The 13,759-nt window shown below is 32.9% G+C and overlaps 1 protein-coding gene across 2 annotated transcripts in view; it reads left to right on the forward strand.

Moving 5' to 3' along the window:
- LOC132701056 (neurotrimin-like) overlaps positions 1–5,610 on the forward strand; it is a 142,396-nt gene extending 136,786 nt beyond the window's left edge. For both annotated transcript variants that reach the window (XM_060668707.1, XM_060668708.1), the window contains exon 11: positions 1,820–5,610. In XM_060668707.1, coding sequence (XP_060524690.1) covers positions 1,820–1,986 — 167 coding nt within the window. In that variant the 3' untranslated portion in view covers positions 1,987–5,610. The remainder of the gene's footprint in view (positions 1–1,819) is intronic.
- Positions 5,611–13,759: the final 8,149 nt, after the last annotated feature.

A 13,759-nucleotide genomic window follows, 5' to 3' on the forward strand; every position in this document is an offset into this window, starting at 1 on the left:
TTGTTGAGTTCCTAGTATTTGCAACTGGCGTTTGAAGTAGATTCATTCTCTCTACTTTTATTTACGTATCCGCTGGCAGAGTTTGCTTATTACAACATTCTATCGTGGAGTAAATATTTCATCATGTTAGTCGTTAAAAATGTACTGAAATCGTTTAGCTATAAGCTATAAAGTTAGGACACTCAACTTAAAGGCCCGGGGCACAGAACACAGAAAAGTTCTCCAGATTTATCACAAAAAAAACAAAAAAATAGGGATAAGTTAATAATTATAATAATGAATAACTAAAAAATAATAATTTATAATGAGAATTAAATGGCATATTAAGTTAAATGAAAAATACGAAAAATAATGTTAAACTGTAAATAACATGATGAAATCATAGAAGATTGCCTTCAAACAATTCATCCACGTATAATTTTGCTCATAATTCTCATCTAGAGTATAAGTCTAATGTGCAAGTTCACCGGTCAATGAACTATTTATTCTATTCTATTTTTAAAATTATATTGCTGTCGCGGTTTTATTGGCATAAGCAGGGAAAACCCTCATTTAGCTGACTTGCTTCCGTGGACTTGGAAATTCAACGAAAAATGTTTAATAAATTGGTTAAGGCTTTCGCGGCCCGTCGATAAGCTACCGAAACGTTAGGAAGTAATTCCAATCGACGACGGCCTTTAAACCCGAATCAAGATAATAGCTTGAAAAATGTTTAGTTCGGTATATCTCTATTAGTGTCTGCTGTATGTTAATGTTATGTTATGTTAATTCCCCAAATCACGATTTACAACGTTCTCCATATGAAATGAGCAAAAACTAACATCTTTCCAAATTTCAATGCGAAAGCATCCGTGCAATCTTCTTAAAAGTAAGAGTGCTTCGAAAGCTATGTTAATAATAATTTAGAGAATACTCAATAGGTGTCCTTAATATTTTATATCGCTTGCCTGAAGTATCTCTGTTATTGCTGGATATTAACAAAATTTCGGTCTTGGACTGATTTAGTGGGAGGCAAGATGCTGTGAACCATTTTCCTGCCTTTAGGAGAACATCAGCAACCGCACATAGTAAGGTGATAATAGATGATAATATGCATTTTCCAAATATCTTCACCAAACGCATCTTTGCCACATGTGATTACCCAAAAGAAAGTGCAAGATTTATAATGATGACAACCAGTATTGTTCCCTCGTCCCACCGTCTTTTATAGTTTTTCAGAACATTTAATAGGACGTTATAACAATAATAATTATAACTAGTTGGAACTATAATTGTTATGAAATTTAATACTGCCACGGGCAAAACCTACGCTTTTTAAAAAGCAAGAGTTATTTAATATTTAATGAATATATTAATGCTTTCCTCTGGTTATAGAAGTTTTTAAATAATAATAATGCCAAAGTTTTATTAAACAAATTTGATTGAATGTCTGAACATTTAAAAACGTGCCGGGATACCACTAGAAAATAAATATCCAGGCCAAGTAATGCCGAATGAATGGGGTTTGCCGATATTTTTCCATACATAACGGAGCCGCTGCATCTCCGCAGAAATTATTAAAATAGCTTCTTGTAATTACTGAGGAGCTGGATCCATTTTATTATTAGATAATGATGCTGGAAAATGATAAAAAATGAACTGGAATAAAGGAAACCATAAACGCTTGCCAAAATAGGTTATTTCAGAGGAATTAATTTCATTTAGATGTTTTTGTTCACCAATGATAAATTAATTTGTGCAAAATTCTTGGCTCACCCAATATAAAAATAGCATATATTGCTGCCCAGATGGAAAATTGCATAGGTGTCTTTCATTTCAGGAGAGTATGACGACGATGGTGAATACACTCTTCCCTCAAACGGTCCTAATCCTATGGGCGAACCACCCGCATCCCTTAGTGGGACCTTATCTTCCGGATCTTCCGCGGCATTATGTTGCATCTTCATCAGTTTGCTGCTTTACGCATTTAGTATAAATTGCAGATGACTATAATTTAACAGACGTACTCCATATCAAAGCAAACCGATAACAATGTAGGTGTTATTCCTTTTCAGCAGTAGTCGAAATGTGAAAATGTTTTTCGGTATATCAACACTCTCTAATAACTTCTGGATTCAGAGACTTCTCTGATGTTATTATCTTAGAGTCTTATTACTCACAACCAGCAATTTTCAAACAATCATTTTCGAATCAAATCATGAACTTTTCAAATAAACTTTAATCACTGGCTATGGTCCAAAGTTAGAAAATTGTTTTCATCATTTAATAGATATAATCGTTTCACATATCTAAAAAGTGTGTCTATAATTGTAGGTAAAATTTAGTTTCATATAATATGAGCTATAAGTAAAATAATAGAATTCTAGGAGACAAATTCGAAATGAAAAATGGGAAAACCCCTAAGTAATGCACTAGTGGCATCCGGACGGTGTATGGACTGAAGATTTTTGAAGAAAAAAATGATGCTCTAAGCTTAAAATACCTACTCAATTCAGAGAAAATTCGTTCTTTTCACATTTTTGACAGTTTTGGTTAGTTAAATTTTTAATACAATCAAAGACCAGATTGTGTCCTTTTTAAAAAAGAAGAAAGAAAAATTCTTATAAAGGAAATATGTCAAAACATGGTCTTTTACCACAAATAAAGTTTGACATCTCGCATTTTGAGTTCTACACGCAGTGATTGATGGATGAACAATTTTCCGGGATATCATCCATCCGTTTGTTGAATTCCAACTGGAATCCCCCAGACGTTTCGCCAAGCTCAAATAAATTCGTCTATCAAATTCAACAACGAACTAATGAAAACCCGGCATTATTTTTACCGATGCGTAAATAAATTGATAAGTTGGAAATCTGAATCAGTTACTACCTCTTGTTAGCAGCTCAACAAGAAATAACGCGATTAAGTGCTGGTTTTGAGTTTAACCAAATGTTTGAGGGCAACCGAATTCACAAGTCAGGTTCAAAGTTTATATTTGGGCGAGGGTACTAAGGATTCGTGATTTATGTGTGGAATTGCAAAAGTTGAAATTAAAAAGATTCCGAAAACTCTGGTCCATATTTTACATTACCCTAAAAGCCAATAGAGAGGGACAAAAACGCCTCGGCAACGAGCCGGTGACGAATGTAAGCTGCTAAATTAGCCAGTTAGAAAGAGCGATAAGAACAATATAACAGACCGAAAACTTTTGTCATTTGTAGCGACCGCTATTTTTATATACAAAGTTTTGGCGGCGAATCTTTGGAAAGGAGAGTGAAAATTGAGATTCTATTTGAGGAAATTAATTCTTCAAAAAGTTCTACTCATTATAATGCCGCGTTTGCGAATACGGGTAAATGTAGTATGCTGGTGAAACGCACTTACTGATACAAGGAAATAACTTTTTCTCATTTTCTGCGGGCGTTAGGTGAGATATTTGATGATAAACTTAAATGAATCATAATTTCTCAACATGATAGTAAAATAGTCACAATCTCCTAGTTTCTTCACTCAATTGGATCAATCTAATTTAAAAACTATGTTATGGCCAATTATTAGCGATTTTCAGTTTATTCACAACTATTCCTTCATATAAGTATGCTGTTATGACTTCTTCGGAGGACTGTCTGAAAATTAGAGACTGCTCTGTAAACATTTTAAATACCTCTGGAGGCGGGCTAAAGGAAAAAGGTCGATTGTGAAGAAGGGGGGGGGGGTGTCTGCAATACTTTGACGGATGACTGTTTCCCAAATTGAAATAAATTAATTCTCAACTCTAGAACCAACACTTATCTTTCTTTTTTCAAATGTATGTTATTTGAATATATTATAATATATAATATATATTATTTGTATATCAGTTCCAAATGTATTCAGCACGTGTGGTCGATGTTGTCTTTGGTCCAACATTTTTTCACAAAAGTACGTGAATTTAAATTATTTGTTTTCCATAAGTTTTAATACCAGGAAGTAAGTGACCATTTAGATTTTGATACCTCTAAATTTGTCAGACACCTTTCTCTGTTCTATGCAGTATACTTCCGCAGCTTAAAACCATTTGTTGATTAATGTAGCCACATTTCCAACGAACTTTAACAAAGATAAGAAGGGATAGTCTGAATTTTCTCATATTGCGGTCGACTCAAACAGAAGGCGGTGGTAAATTCCGATAGGCAAATTTTACAAGGGGTGTTAAATTTGTGGCGCCGTCCAGCCACTGCGGATTTTGAAAGCGAAGAATCACCTAGATGTATTATTCACTTCGCGTGTCAATGTTACCCATGTGAAATAAAACTCAAGCCATTTCATAAGCGATACAAGTGATGAAGTATAGATAGAATTTAATTATTTCTTCGTTTATTCAACAGAATTATTCTTTTGCTAAAGTTAGGCTATGTATGAGTTATTCATTTCTATTATATTAATAATAATATTAAATGGTATTGTATAATGCATCCCACTATAAACTCGTCATAAGTGTTGTTGAGATCAATAACATTAGAAACCTATATAAAATTCAGCTCTTAATAATATTTGAATTTTGTAAATATTTACGGCCTTATTTACTGAACCAATTATACCACCATGAACTACTAAGTACTAATAAAACTCAAAAAGGATTTCCCATTCATGAAAGTTTTTAGAAAAATTCTCTCTTATGTTGTAACAAATTGGGACTACAAAAACCATACCTACAGAACGTTTGCCGAAGTCCTACTTATCTTTGCTAATGTTGAGTGATCTTGTGTAGTAGAATATAACAAAATAGGTTAGGGTTAATGGCCAAAACATAATTTCGAAAAATGTGTGAGGGCTTTAACAAAAAAAACGACAAACCGCCATAATTATTCTTTATTGTCTTGATAGTTTTGATACTTTTAACCCTGTTGGGATACCCTATTCAATATACAACAAGTAATTTTAAAAAGATAACTTGAACTTTTTCAAAGCCTCATATTTTAGTAAAAAGTAATCTAAAGTTTCTGAAAATTTGAGCAAAAAAAGGAAACTCAAGATTGGCAATTGGCAATAACTTCATGCAATCTCGGAGAAGTACAAATCTTTTTTGGTAGCGATTAGAAATTGTGTTGTCATGTGATTAAAATGTTTAAAATGAAATACATCGAAATATATTAACGAAAAACATTTTCACATAAATAACATAATGGTTTCGTGTAACATATCGACTATTCTGAGACTGATCCGAAATGTTTTGTACATATTGTAAAAAGGTGTGTAAAGAATTGTACTGTATAAAAATGTAAACAAACTGCTAAAAGTAATATGTACTTATGTATGTAACAGACTGCTTGAAACAATAAAACTTAGTGCTACAACTACTAGAACATCTAATTTCGTTAAAATTTCCGATTGGGATAAATTATTCCCACTAGAAGCTAAGTTCCTTTATCTGAATCAAAAGCTATCTTTGCCTTCCACTAGACGCCGTATTATTTTTGTAGAAGAATGAAAAGTTGTTCAAAAGTGAATATCGGAATTTTATTATATCAATCTGTCAAATATCTTTAAGTCAATTTCCTTAAGGAATGAAACACTTTCTCATAAGTATAGCTTGCCGAATATTTTCGCTTTTGAACAATCGCTCTACAAATGAGTTCATTCATTTATTTCGACTGTTAATCTTATTATTAAAATGTGGAAATATTATCTTGTTTTATTAATAGAATGCAAAACCCCGTACCCAATAATTCAAAGAAACCTAAATTAAAGTTCCTGTTAAACTGATGCAAATAACGTCTGTGCAGATTACCGGTAAGTACATTTCTCTAAATTTTAAACTTATTACCTTTACCTTACCCATTACCATTTCTCGTTTAACCTAAATAATTGATAACCAGATTTGACTCGAGCAGACAGTTTTTTATGCATTTAATATTGAAAGTTTAATAGTTTGCCATGTTTTTATATACGGAACTTTTCAGGCATGAATTTTCTAATAAAATTCCATTTGACCATTAATCATTTTTGCAAGCGCACCGATTTACAAATGTCCTATATTTGATATGCGGTCGGCTGACATCGATATTATATTTTATGACCAACCTCATTGTTGTTACGGACGGTTGGTTCCCAACATCATTGTAAATTGACCGTTTTACAGTTAATTTTAGCGAAACCCTTTTTATGCAACCCGATAAAATTTTATCCAGTTTCAAATTGAAGTTCGAATTTAGTTTGCCATTTTACGGCATTCCCTACTATATTTCTATAGGATGTTTGAAAAAGTTCGGATTGAGATTTTGGCTCCACAACACAGCTTCGTTCCAAACAATAGTAAATAGTAGAATAGCATAAACCTTTAGTTACCAGCGCTACGAATGCTTAGTACGTACGGAAGTTCTAGGTTATTCTTAACCAATTACATAAAATACTAGATTAAAATATTAAATTCAGATGATATCCACCTTAACATTGCAATATATTAGATACAGTGCTTTAGATCAAGTCACACTGATCAATATAAATCCATTTGTTTCTTTAAAAAGAATTAGCTTATAATTATAATTATTTAGTGTTTAGAGATCGTCCGAGTAAAAATTTTAAAATTTGGCTGTACAAGGAATATGATTTAATTTTTTTTTTTAATTTTAATTGTTTTAGTTGCTTCGAAAGTTGTATTGCCTTATTTCAGAAACAATAACCTGCAGCTGAATATTTCCTTTGTGGAATGCATAGATAGAGTAAAAGTTAATACTGCTAACGCCGCCTAATAGAAACAAATACCGGGCTGAGGAGACATGGAATAAAGCACATCACTATGACTTTTCGGAAACGAAGGAATGATCTACGCATCGAAACGTGTTTCAAATATTTACCAGCCTTCTGCGCCATTTTTTACTCTTTCCAACTCTTAATCCAGGGTCAAAAGTGACGTTTGATATCACCCGCACATGGGCATATTGAATAACTCCCCTTAACACATGTTTGTTACGAATGGGTCCACATTTTTAAAATAGGTGAGTAACGCCTCTATACATCTATATGTCGTGTCTGGTTATCAACATTCTACCTATAAGGGACGTAGGCAATAGAGCTGAGAACAGAAGAGAACATTTAAATGCACTCAAAATAAAGTGTCTCTTTCGTGTAGAGTCACAACGCCAGAACCAGCTTATCCACCCCGGATTAAAAATTTTGTATTCGCAGAGAAAGCGTTTTTAATTTCGGACTCACTTGGAACCTATTCAACAGATTTTGAAATCGACGCTGAATGTTTCATCAGTTAGCAATTGTAACCTTCAAATATATTGGTTATTGTTTTAATTGGATGAGGTGTAAAGTTTGGCACGTTTTATTTGACTATAGTAAAGGCAAGACAAAAACAATAATTATATTTTTTTGTTTCAGAAATCACAGAAGATATTAAATTTTAGACATTGCTGGAGATGTTCAGAAGCAATCTGTTTCCTCTTATTTTGATATTAAAATATTTTGCTTTCGTTTAATACCTTTTTAACTGTGAGGTTAACAAAACTTTTCCTTGTTTAACTCATTTTATTAGATAACTCTACAGCAAGATAAAACAATATTCTTAAGTAGCTCGGTGGCGAACATAAGCAATCATTTATTCATTCAATCGGTTTATATTTCGAATAGGTTTGAAATGGACTCCACGAAAATAGCCTATTATAATTTAAAATGAACTATAATCAAATTTGGCACTTACTTGACCATGTTTTCGATCATGTCGGTTTAGGACAAATCCAGAAACTTACAATGTTTTGATATCCTCCAATAAACTGCCCACAAACTGCGCTGGTACGTTTAGTAGACAAAGCAGAATTAGAAGTAAAAATTGAAGAATTCACCTTCATAGGTGGACGAACGAAGATAGATAACCGCAACTGACTCTTTTACTACCTTACTTAATATTGTGTTATTGTCACTTGTGCTTTTTTATGGACTAAGTGCTCATCACAAATCCGTACGAGTTTCAGTTTGGTAACTGTATTTATTTGGTCACATATAACTGAAATGATATAAGCTCGCAAACGAACGTCCAACCCCATCACTATAATTTAAATTCATTGTTGAGCTTGCGAAATTTCGAAAGCATTTGCTGGACAGTTTTAACTCGTAACCGTCTCGTAGTCTTTAGTGTTAAATTACCGAACTGTATATTCATTCCAACCTCATTAGCTTTAACGTATTGTTTATGATTAATGACTGCAAATATTGAATATTGAAATGTTAAATGGAAATTGTAAATTATCCCTAAATGCTTTCGGAACGAATTTTATTCCTGGTTCATATTTCGATGCGTGAAATTATTACAAATCACTCTGAGGCTTATTTTATACACGTTTTAATGTGCAAATTTGTAATTACAAATTAAAATTAATTTCACATTGGATTTGATCTGGAATATAATTAATTAACTGACCTCATCAACGATTTATTAGTAAAAATAAAATGAACCGAATAGCAGCGCAAATGTCGCATTTTTTATTTCTTCCCTTCGCAGCGCAAACGGCAAGCGGTAATATGATATACAGAATGACACGTAAAAGTAATTTTCATACACAACGCGCAAAAATTAAAATGAAATCGTTTCATCCCATGTTCCGACACCTGCCACTAAATATCTGGTCCGGCTGTAAGTTGCGGGGTTTTCAATGTTATCTAACTAATAACCATTCGGAGTTACGGCTTTTAAAGAACTTTCAGCAAACCCACGACATACTTATTGATTTTTTTAAATAGCTACCAAAATAACCACAAAAAATATTGAAAATTTTGTTTTAGTGAAACTAATTTAGAGAGCTGTAATTTTTACATTTTCATGTGAAAACTTTTTAGATTTGGTTATTTTCCAAATTTATGATACAGTTATCCTTAGTCCAGTTCTTATTTATGTCACCTTTTTACGGATCAAGGCTATAAATGAACAAAGCTATTCTGAAAATCAGATATGATGAAAATCGTCTTCAAAAATGTTAATTTATAGCTGATTTAAACTTAATCATGGTATATCAGTCACCCAGGAATAACTGCGGACACATTTCATGTTAAAAATCGATTGATCATTTACTGCAACTTTAAAATTCATCATTTCGCTGGCACAATGCAAATAAGCTAAACCGTTATCGTTACGAACCCGAATCTGCACGGGACCAATAAATCATTTTCCTGTATAAACAATTCAGGGAGGTATCATAACGGAACGAGAGTCAAAATAGATCCTCCGCGACCGGTCTTATTATTTTCGTGATCCCGGAATAATCCATCAAAATAGAGTCCACATTAAAATCAGTCCTCGCGTTGATCGAACGAAAGGTGGCGACTAAGTAGATTCGGAGGGGAGAATGGAGGAATGAAACAACCGGGAAAGATTTTTACGAGAAAGCGAGGTCGTCTTCGCTCTTATGGGCCGGCACAATCTGAAACGATTCATATTTCATCACGATTCATATTTAATTCTCGTGAACTATTTCGCAAAGTCTGCCTGACGTACCGGTATATTTTCCTTTAATATTTGCAAGTTAAAATCAGACAAGTCAGGAAACTCAAAAAGACCATATCAGAGCTGCTCCAACAAGTCCAAAATAGGTACTTTTTCAAAGAAACTTCCACAGGCTACTATAATGCATATTATTGACAGGTAAAGGCCTGAGTCGCGTTTAAGAAACTGAACATAATATTTTATTACCTAATATTAAATTCTTGCATGTAATCAATTCTTCTACCAACGAAAAATCCGAGAATCTATAGAAATCTATAAGCAACTAAGATCTTAAAATAAAAAGCAAATTCGGAAAATGCGATGTTTTGCATTTTCGTAGAACAATATATCTTTCCACTCCTACTATTTAAGATACTGTATACATAACTTTGACCCTTGATCACTTGACTCCCAACCCTTAGCATCAAAAGATTTTATTTATTTTTGCACTACTACAAGTACAACAAAACTATAACATACATCCATTACAATAATAAATACCTCCGCAGTTTTCAAATCACACCAAATTATTGGCAAATCTAATTATGTCTATACATGTTTCCAAGAGGAACAAGTATCTTGTTTAGATAAAAATGATTAAATTAAATATACTTTAAAATGGTGTCTTTTTTGTTTAACGCATACCCAAGAACCTTGCTTATCTATTTTCTTTTGGTAAAAGTCATTCTATATAAATTATTGCTTTTCAGATTAATTTTGTTATTAAATTCATTATTTATCTCGTTTAATTCAAGCAATACAATTTTGAGAAAAAAAATAATTAACTGTAATAAAAATAAAGATCCACTTAACCCAAAAATTTACTTAATAATGAAAAATTTATGAAAATTTTCTAAGAGAGTTCGAAATTTTGTTAGGTACTTGCATAACATCATCACAGTTCAAATTTTGGATAGATATTATAGTGGCGATGAACTCACCTTCTTTTCGCGTCTACCGAGGACCGAACTATGATGATTAAGATTAACTGTTTGGCGATCAGGGATTGAGAGTTGGTTGGTTGGGAGAGGGGGTGAGGGTTGAAGGTGATGGTGAGGGGCGGTGGATGAGGAGTACCCATGAATCCGAGCCACTTCGGACATATTTCCGCTTTGAATTTTGACGTTTGTCAATTCTGACGGTCATGTCAGTGAATGTATTCGTGTTTTGCGAAATTGTATCCAAAAACTAACGGTCGTAGAAAAAGTCTGTACCTGTTGCATACTATATGCAACACGTTCGGTAAACTTTTTAACTCACTCGTTTATTAAAAACTCGCTCCGCTGCGCCCCGCTCGTGTCAAACTCGTGAGTCAAATGCCGTTTACCGCACTTGTTGCATAATATACTACTAACTTTAAATCCAAGTCGTGCACATCATTTTGTTTATCTTCATTCATCAACTGATTACTCAATCTAATACTACTTTGTGGAAAGGGTAAATAATTTTGCGTGTCATTCGCACACATCTGACTACTGCAATATTTAATAATATGTAATGCGTCAAAAGCACGAACATTTTTTTACACGAAACGCCCGTAATGTACATCGAGCACGCCCCGAATTTCGAAGGAAACAACACGTATCTCGCTGATAGGGATGCCGGATAATGTTCAGTGCCGTATGGATTGGATCCCTATAAAAACAGCAAATATTACGGCAGCACTCAGCCAGAATATTGCCTGGGATTTTGACGTTTGGAGCGTACACGTGACAGTAGTAAATCGACCTTTAATACCTCAAGGAATTCGGTTCACTCGTAACGGTTATCGCTTTTTCAAATTAATTTTTTATTGTAGGGAGAGCCATAGTCAACAGTTGTAGAACAGGATCCCTGGCGTAAGATCTGTGCGTAAGCTGATCGGGTATTGTTATTATTAAGAAAATAAAATTCATTAATTCCAGAATATGAATATCAGCCTTAAATTTTCAGTAAAACTTAAAATCTACTGACTTTGCGATGGATATTGTGAAAAGGCATAACATCCTTGTTTCTTCTTTATTCGCTAAAATGAAAAAATGTTTAAATAGCTAACACTAGCATAAAATAATCTAAACATGATTGTATTCATCGAAAATATATAATTTTGTACTACTAAAAGGTCATGGCATTTTGTTTCTACGTCACTTTTAGTATAAAATAGTATTGCTGATACAGATTTCGCATTTCAAACAAAGTGTAGCGTTGCCAAGCTATTTCCTCTTTCTGAAAGTTTATTATTCATCCACATATATCTGGTTAACTATGAAAGCGCAATTACTTACGTTTCTGAGGTTTGCTTTTGGTCCGCTTTTCCGAAAATTCTCATAAAAGCGAATTTGAAATCCATTTTCTACGGAATAATTTAATAAATAAACACAAAAACAATATTTAACATTTACACAATTCTGAGTGCTTATATATGCCCCCCGTTATATTCCCCAAACTGCAGAGGAAGCCCAAAGCTAAGCGAAGATAACGAATCGCTGGCACCGCATCGAAAACCCTATTTATTCGATTGTTATATTGTATAATTGTTCTTAATTATTCCAGTATCGACTACTCCGAATGCTTTCTGTATAAATAAATCTTTTTAAAAACGCTCTTCCGAATTTTGAACATTTAAGTCGCACTAATTTCAATCGCAAATAAAAAATTGCACGTTACATACCGCTTTTTGGTTTGTACAATCAAAAGGTAATTTTTAAAGTCTTTATCGGGAATATATTCTCATTCGTATACCGGGTGACACAAGAAAATGGGAACACTTTATAACTTTTAAACGACTTGAGATATCGATTTGGAATTGTTGCACTTTAAATGGCGCCAACTTCATTTTTTGCACTTCTGTAGTAAAATCATTCTACGTAGAATAGGACGGTTTTCTTCTTTTTTTTTTAATTTTTGAAAATTGTGTCTAGGAGGCTGTGACTATCATAAATACTATTTACCAGGTCACTTGGTCATATGAAAAATTGTAAATGAAACTTTTCTTGTCTACTAGCATTTAATATAATGGACTATAATGAACTATTAACTTTAATTAATTAATTAATTAAAAAATTAGCTCACATGAAGGAAAAACCCAGATAAGAAAATACATTTTCATAAAAACAAAATATTACTTAGGTGGCTTTGCTTCTATTTATTATTGATTGTCAAGTTGATAAGATTAAAAATGCAGAAGAAACTCTCGACAAACTCATACAGTGGAAAGAAAAAAACAGATTAGTATTAAAAAAATAATAAAATTCAAGGGGGAGTTTCTTCTGAGATTTAACGATTAGAATTTTTGGTTGAAATTATTTTGGTTTGATTTGGTTAGTTTTGGTTAGACAAGAACTTTTTACCGGAAACTCAGAAGAACAAGAGAATAGATTTTTTTTAAATATATCACTTTTTGGGATAATTCAACACAATATTTTGAAAATCTATAAGAAAATAAAACCTCAACAATGTCGGTAGAATCGATTTGAAAGTGTATATCAACGTACTGTAAGACAAGTTTTATATTGACACAAAACATTACGTTTATTTATTTTGGAACTGAAGTTTTGTATTTATTTGAATTAAATAAATGCGGTAGATATTTACTTAATAACCAATTTATTTTAAGATAAAACTTTCATAGAATGTTTTCAAAATTTCTTCTTTCTTGTATACGGCTGGCTCCAGAAATTACATTCGCTGTAACCCTTTCCAACATTTTTGGAGTTAAACTATCAAATACAGCCGATATTCTCCGCTGTTATTCTTGTAGGTGGAACATACGGTCTTTCACGTACCCCCAAACAAAAAAAACGGTGTCAAGTCCGGCGACCGTGGGAGCCAATTGACTGGACTATCCCCATAAACATCACGTATGTGTTCAGTGACATAGTTAATATCACGCAAAGAGGTAAATCATCTAACGAGTCTTGAATCTCATTTCTTAGGAATTGTAAATGTCATGCACCAGTTAAGGCGCCATGACAAAAAAAAACAGGTCCAATAATTCGCTTTCCTATAACTTCTGCCCAAACATTGAATCCGAACCGTTCTTGGAACTGGCCGGGACGATTATTTGAAAATCGTGACTCATCAGTGAACAAAATTAAGTTAACGAAATTATTATTCTCGTCATGTTTATCTAACAGCCAATTACAAGATCGTAGTTTTCTTACAAAGTCAGCTTCATAAAGATATTGATGAAGGTTATACTTAAAAGAATGACAGCCGTGTTTTTTTTTAATTCTCCTCACAGTGGATTTCTCATTTTGAATTTCAGCTTTCTAAAGAAACACATCAACTTTTTCTCTATTTGTAAACTGATTATTTGATTATTGTTTTCCATGA

Source organism: Cylas formicarius, unplaced genomic scaffold, assembly GCF_029955315.1.
Source record: "Cylas formicarius isolate icCylForm1 unplaced genomic scaffold, icCylForm1.1 PGA_scaffold_4__25_contigs__length_36172078, whole genome shotgun sequence".
Lineage (NCBI taxonomy): Eukaryota > Metazoa > Arthropoda > Insecta > Coleoptera > Brentidae > Cylas > Cylas formicarius.